The 7,656-nt window shown below is 31.0% G+C and overlaps 1 protein-coding gene across 2 annotated transcripts in view; it reads right to left on the bottom strand.

Annotated features, from left to right (window-relative positions):
• Window positions 1-4,289: 4,289 nt before the first annotated feature.
• The window catches only part of LOC134714631 (protein mono-ADP-ribosyltransferase PARP14-like), a 50,815-nt gene continuing 47,448 nt past the window's right edge, over window positions 4,290-7,656 (bottom strand). For both annotated transcript variants that reach the window (XM_063576031.1, XM_063576032.1), the window contains one exon: window positions 4,290-7,365. In XM_063576031.1, the coding sequence (XP_063432101.1) occupies window positions 7,073-7,365 (293 nt within the window). In that variant the 3' untranslated portion in view covers window positions 4,290-7,072. The remainder of the gene's footprint in view (window positions 7,366-7,656) is intronic.

Genomic DNA, 7,656 nt, shown 5'->3' with positions numbered 1-7,656 from the left:
ATCGAAAGGGAGTTTACAACAACAGATAAAAACATTTCAGCAAAGTTTCATGAGAACTGCTGAACACATTTGTGTGTTAATGTCTGAAAACTGGAAAATCCCCCCTTTTTAATTAATAAAACCTGTCAACTCGGAAACGTAAAATCTAAAATTTATAAAAATTGAAAGTGACCTCATGTTAATAGATATAAACAATTCACCAAAATTCCTTGCTTTGTGAAAGCATTTTTGAGATATTATCAGAAAACTGAAAAAAAACCAACACCAATTTTATTGAATAAAAACCCATTACCCAGTAACTAAAAATCCAAAATTTATAAAAAAAAAAAGAAAAAAAAGGGAGCTCACGTCAATAGATACAAACAATTTCCCAAAGTTTAATGCAAATTGTTAAAAGAGTTTTTGAGTAAATGTCCGACATGTTGACGACAGACGGAATATTTTACATTGTCTTATCGGGGCCTTTTATAGCTGACTATGCGGTATGGGTTTTGCTCATTGTTGAAGGCCGTACGGTGACCTATATTTATAATGTTTGTGTCATTTTGATCTTTTGTGGATAGTTGTCTTATTGGCAATCAAACCATATCTGCTTTTTTATACCATAATACGTTCCGTAAACGAGCGTATGAAGAATATTATAATATATTAAGTAGTAACTTAAACACATTCTAGATACATAAATTAATACTAAAAACATAGTCATAGAAAATGGAATGCATTACAAAGGATTATATCCGTAATAAGAAATACTGATTTGACAAAGACCGAATTATTTTAATATTACATTTACTGTTATCTGTTTTTGTCCATTGTGTCCATACGTCTGGCGTACTAAATTATAATCCTTGTACCTTTGATAACTATTTACATCACTGGGTCGCGGATGCCTCTGCTGGTGGACGTTTCGTCCCCGAGGGTATAACCAACCCAGTAGTCAGCACTTCGGTGTTGACACGAATTTCAGTTATGTGGTCAGTTTTATAAATTTCCTGTTTACAAAACTTTGAATTTTTCGAAAAACTAAGAATTTTCTTATCCCAGGAATAGATTACCCTAGCCGTATTTGCCACCACTTTTGGGAATTTTGGATCCTCAATGCTCTTCAACTTTGTATTTGTTTGGTTAATAACTATTTTGATATGAGCGTCAATGTTGAGTCTTATGTCGATGAAACGCGCGTCTGGCGTAATAAATTATAATTCTGGTACTTTTGATAACTAATTAATTCCTTGTTATCTGTTATGAGCCAAAACAATTTGCTGTTTTGCTGTTATTGGGACCCCCTTGTCCCCCTCATTACAAATAGCTATTGAATAGTAGTGCTACGGAAGGTTAATACATTTCTGGGTTAAGCATTCCGAAAGGCCGAAAATTTCGTCCGTAACACGGAAAAAAGAGTCAAGTTTGAAAAATACGCATAGGGAACACCAACTTACCAAGTCATTGTCTCGGTAGTTTTTTATGACCAGGGATTATAAACACTGTCATAATGAATAGATTTATATTGGATAGTTCAATAAGGTGAGGATAAAGAATTTTATGGGGTAAGCATTTTTAAAGGCCGAAAATTTCGTCCTTTACATGGAAATAAAGCCAAATTCGATAAAATACACTTTGGGGTCACCAGTTGATCAACCCATTGTCTCGGTATTTCTGTATGGATAGGTATTATTGAATCTGCTCAAATGAATAGCTCAGGATTTGGTAGAACTACAACGTGAAGGTACAGAATTTTCTGGGGTATGTTTTCTTTAAGACCAGAAAGTGTGTCCATAACGCGTAAAAAAGTAAAATTTGATAAAATAAGCATTTCCGACCCATTGTCGCGGCCGTTCTTTATTGTAAGGGATTATAGAGTCTGCTCTAATACATAGCTATTGAATAGAACTACAACGCGAGGGTAAAGTAATTATGAAATACGCATAGGCCGGGGATACCCACTTAACCGATCCATTTATTGTCCTGATAATTATGTTTGACTAGAGATTGAGGACGCTGTCGTTTTGACTAGCTATTGCATAATACACTCGTGTAGCTATGGTTATTCAGTGATAGGACATTAGCTATATATCTAAAAGAAAAATTAAAGAATTTCACAAGGTGGTTTTTCTTTTTGTCATTTAGAAAGTTCTGAATGAGTTCTGCATTTAAGATTAAAAAAACAAATCGGCCAGTGGGGTGTACAATAAGTACTCATTGGAATACCGACTGTCTGTTGAAATACCCATCCTTAAAACTCAATTTTAATATTGTCGATCCAAAAGTACTGCACTTTGGTATCATCTTCTGTATATTTTCTGATAGAATCAGTGTGTTTCTTCAGAAAATAGGAATTAAAATAACCCAATCTACGATTCCATTTTTTTTTTAAACGTAAAAAGAAGACAATCCACATCTGATTCACTGGTTGAATATATCATCACGCTCGAAGGTCAACTTTGACCGAAGAAAGACTGATGGCCAGCACTTTAGAAAGGTGTGTTGTTAAAAATCTTTATGACCCAGCTATGTGTCGTTTTTTAAAAAGAGGTGTTTTTTTATAAAGTATGATGACGGTAGATTCTTATTTTTTTTATGTTAGTACTTGAAAAGAAAACGCATATACTTGAATGTTTTAAGACCTTGAAGCCCATGCACACTTATTCTACGTCGATCTTTAAAGACCCAAACATTCCCAAACATGCAGCTTTCCTACCTCGATGACAAAAATCAACTATGTGTACGTGTAAATCCCATAACATAAACTGGTCTGTTCTATATTCCTTTGACGTATTTCAACCAAAGATGAAAAACTGGATCTTCCTTCAATGTATCTATAAATAAATTGTACAAACAGCTTTTGCAATTGTATGGTTTTCTTAGTTGCTCGACGAAACCTCTTTTAAATAAAGTATTTACATACTACGTATATTTTATCAGCAATCAAAACTGGACATTCCAAAAATCTGTTATAGTGCAAACAATCTTACCCTTATAACAGTATTCAAACATTCGACTTTACACAAGTATTCACTACTACAAAATAAAAGACCAACTGACGGAATTTTTCCTGCTTTATATGATTAAAATATTATTGTTTTAGGGATGATTGAATAGTAATTACTGTGATTGAATACAAATAGATACTCTTTGAAACTGGCTTTATCAGGACGATAATTTTTTGTTTGACAATATTTGTTTACATTTGGAGGATGTGTTTTGTTTTTAAACTTTTGGCATTCCAGTGATATTGGAACCAACTGCACTAATCTTTTGACGACTTGTTCCATAATTCTTATTAGACAGACTTCATACAAAGGTTTTTAGAAAGAATGAAGAAACTAGTTTTATCCTTAAACATCACATTCAGCTTTATAGACAATGTCCTCTTCCTTAATAATTCAAAACTTAGTGACTATAATCCACTCAAATTTAAATAAAGGATACACCAGACACTTTAGTCCGTCTCATAATTTCGCTTTACATTTAGAAATTGACATGGGATCGGTTGAGATCAAAACTTTGACAATAAAATGATTTCAGCTTCCCAAATGTGAACTTGTCATTTTTGTGTAGCAACATTATAGCAATGCCTGCATTTGAACTTCAATTTTGAAATATATATCTAATTGATAGGATATGTCAGAGCTTTTATTTCTTATCATGATTTCCTTGATAGAGGGTTGCAGCCTACAAGAAAGACAGAAAACTAAGATATCTAACTTCTCGTTAACCTTAACAATTCAATTGTTCTATTTAGCTGTTCTACAATGGCTTCATTAATGTGAGTGTAAGCGTTGGTCAGAGGGAGGATCTGAATTATTGGGGTTAGAGTTCCAAGTTGAGAACTTGAGTTGAAAAAATTCCTTTGAGAAATTACTATTGGATTAAAAGCTATGAAATACCAGTTTCACATATGAAGACAGATATGTTCCATTTGTTGTAACAACAATCCTATCCATCTGCTAAAATGTTACCTACCATGTTCAGACTTATTACCAGGTTTGTATGAACGTAAGTAATATGACAAATACCACAAATGGAGTAGGATCTGCTTACCCTTCTTGGTCATTTTAATCATTGCATATTCTTGCTCTTAATTTTTTATGTTATAATTTTTGTGGTCTTTCTGTATAATGGACACCATCTGAATAAAGTATGTTAAAGTAAGTTGAAAATTTAACTGAATATTTATGTTGTATTGTCGAATATGTATTATGTTTTGCTGCTACCAGATATTTTTGAATGTCCTTTATTCACACTGAAGTATACAGGAACACATTCTATTAAATATAAAACAACTGAAGACCATTGAAGTTATGTGTATTTATCCTTCTTAATTGATACATTTTAACAATTTCAAAATAATGATAAAGATAAACAAGATCCAGCTTGAATAAAAACAAAACAGCACTAAAACATTCATGATATAAGTACATTCATTTTTTTACTGATTACAAGCTGATTACTGGCGGTAGTTTTTTAATACAAAAATCATTTTCATTATCAAACAATAAAAAACTATTAATGCAACAATCAGTGAGATAAAAGACATCATACATATAACTAATCAGAATTCTTTATTTCAATCAACAGGAATTATAATTAAAACAAATGTAACAATGATGGCATCTAATTTTCCATAACAAGCCATTCATTTTAAAGAAAGAATTATTTCAATCTTGAATAATTTTGAATTCTGAAACCCAACCAAACAGGTTAGCCATGCATGACTGGCTATTAACTTTAATGTGACTTTATTAGTATTTCAAAATGAACTTACAAACCCCCATATCCATGCATGTATGGCTCACCCTCCCCAATTAGGTTAGGTTTTTATCATACATTTCTAATCAATTTTCCAGAAATCAAAATCATTCCAGATTAAAATGGTCCTTGTTCAGAACTTTTTCCATCTTTTTTTTTTCAGGAACTATGAGATTTTAAATTAATTTTAGGATAGATTTATTAAACCTAAATATCTTAATATAGATATATCCATTCCTGCATAAATAGGGTGAAAAAAACCAAGGCAAACATTCTCTGGGGAACATGTAATTAGGGGAATAAGACCTCTGCTACCTCACCTTTGCAACTTTGCAACTTTGGTTAAAATTTGGTGAGACAACATATAATCAACAAGATGAACATGTTTAAAAAGTTTCCAGTAGATGAGAATTATAGTTTCAACAACTTAAACTACAAATTAGACAAAAATGGAAAAAAACCCACTACTTTTCAATTTCAAACATTTATAAAACTGTACTATTAAAATAATATTTTGCTATTAAAAGTCAGTTTGGTTCAATTTGGTAAAAATAAGCTAAACAACATTGCTGATGTATTAATGGCTTGCAAAACAATCATTTAACTCATGTGAATCTGTATTCATGCAACAGTTGCACATGTATGATTGATTATTTGAATTAAGGATTTGTGAAGTAAGAGTGCTTAGTTTTATCAAACTAAAAATATAAGAAGATGAGTCAAAGTGGTGAACATAAATTAAACACCTTAAATAACCCTTGTTTTTACAAAATTTAATCAGAAAGGGACAAAGACACAAACCCCAAAATATCATCCCTCCTACTATATATTGTAGGGGTGCCAATCCAATTCATTTTTGGCTTTATTGGACCTTTTTATTAACTTTTTATCAATCTCCAAAATAAGTACATATATGAGTTAATTTTTTAAGGATTTTTTTTAGGAATGGTTACATAAAACATTGGTTTCAGCACAGAAATAGTTCCGTCAGAAATTAATAACAATGGCTTATACAACACTTGAAGGCAGAAGTTTGTGTGGTACAAAAATACCTTTTAACCAGTTTTTGCAAGTTAATATAAAATGAAATAATATGCTCCCTCTCTCTATCAAACAATTACATACATATATTTACAGAAGTTATCACAGATATATAAAATCATTTAAATTATCAATTTTATAACTATATTTTAAAGGATTTTTTTTTTTTATGAAAATCAGAAATACTTTTTCTACTAAGCAAATACTCAAACAACACAAAGATTTATATGATTATAAATCTTTAATAAAATCATAGAGTTCACCTTCATCATTTGTGTCATCAAGGCTGTTAATCTATAGATTGTAAGATAGGGGCGGACTATGAATTATATGTATATACACTGTAAGGTTGACTTTAAGAATACAAATAAAAATAATAGAAAGACAAAGTATCTTTGGTTAGGGTCAAACATTATTTTATGTTTTTTAGGTTTTTGAACTGTTTGTTTTGATCACTTTTATATTACTAATTTAAAAACTTCGATGATTTTTGAAGATTGACATCCTGAATGTATTGAATTAATTTTCTAAAAAGTAAATTTCAATTATGTGTGTGATCTCCTCAAAAACTATAAAGACAAGGACCATGTTCCAAAAAATAAAATAAAAGGAGCAGAAAGACATAATATATTGGTAAGATTCTGAGAAAATTTCGTTAAATTCTTTAAAGTTGTTATGGGGAAACTGTGGATATACATTTGTATATAAAATAGGTGTCTTCCAGATAAAAAAAAAATCACTTACTATTAAGGCAGCCACAAAAAAATTGTATCAAAACAAATTATGTGCACAATAACACTATTTAATGAAGATTCTGATCATGATTCATCAAACTCTAATCTAGTATAAAGGAGGAAACAAGTGAAAACAAATGTGTACTGAAGTGTGCAGATATATCAAAGCATAAGTCATGTTGTCTTATGATAAAGGAAACCCAACAATCATTGGGATGAAGAAAGGAAAACAGAATTGGAGAACATATTACAAAATTCTGTCAAGACAAGTGCAGATACCAAATTGGTATTGAGGAATAATGAACTGAGATGAACTAACAGCTGAAAGAACTCCTCTTCACAACCACCAGAAAGCAGGGGTATTAAAAAGGAATACTTTGAAAGATATATCAATGTAAAATTATTAATATTGTACTTACAAATTATAATCATTCTTAAATCAACAATTGATAAATAATGTAGGCAAATACGGAAAAAAAATTACACATACATGTACATTGATTGTTATTAGCATTATGTCTGTAATTATGTCAACAATATAATATTAACTAATATTTAAATTTAATGCAGTACTGTGGATAGGCTTGTGTGTCATTAAATATGACATATTCTACAACTGGGTTATATTTCGCATCTGTTGCAGAGTCATAGTTTAACATTGTTCCATCTTGTCTTGTAGGTAGTACACGCATTCCTTTTTGTCCCTTAATAGGCACACCTGTCAACACGTTGCACAGGTAAATATTATGGTCACCAGTGCCAGTACCTGTAGCCAGCCAGTTTCTAGCTGAATATGAGGCATCTGCTGAGAAATATACTCCATCACCCCAATATGCATCCTCTGTAAAAAAAAAAAATGATTTTGTTAAGGGAAATGTATAAGAAATTTGGTGGTAGTTTTTATTTTATGAAATATTGTTTGCATCTAAAACTTGTTAAACTGCAACTGACTATCAGAAACTAATATTTTATCTATGCTGTATAAGGAATATTTTGTTTTCCACTATATAAATGATGTTCTCACACTGAATATGTCAAAGTTTTGCATCTGCATGCACTGTATATATTTGCAACTAATGTAATAACAAGAATGTGTCGATAGTACAAGGATGCTCCACTCACATTCAAATTT

This window comes from Mytilus trossulus, chromosome 4 (assembly GCF_036588685.1).
Source record: "Mytilus trossulus isolate FHL-02 chromosome 4, PNRI_Mtr1.1.1.hap1, whole genome shotgun sequence".
Lineage (NCBI taxonomy): Eukaryota > Metazoa > Mollusca > Bivalvia > Mytilida > Mytilidae > Mytilus > Mytilus trossulus.
The sequence above is the reverse complement of the archived record's forward strand: the minus strand, read 5'-3'. Positions and strand labels throughout refer to the sequence as shown.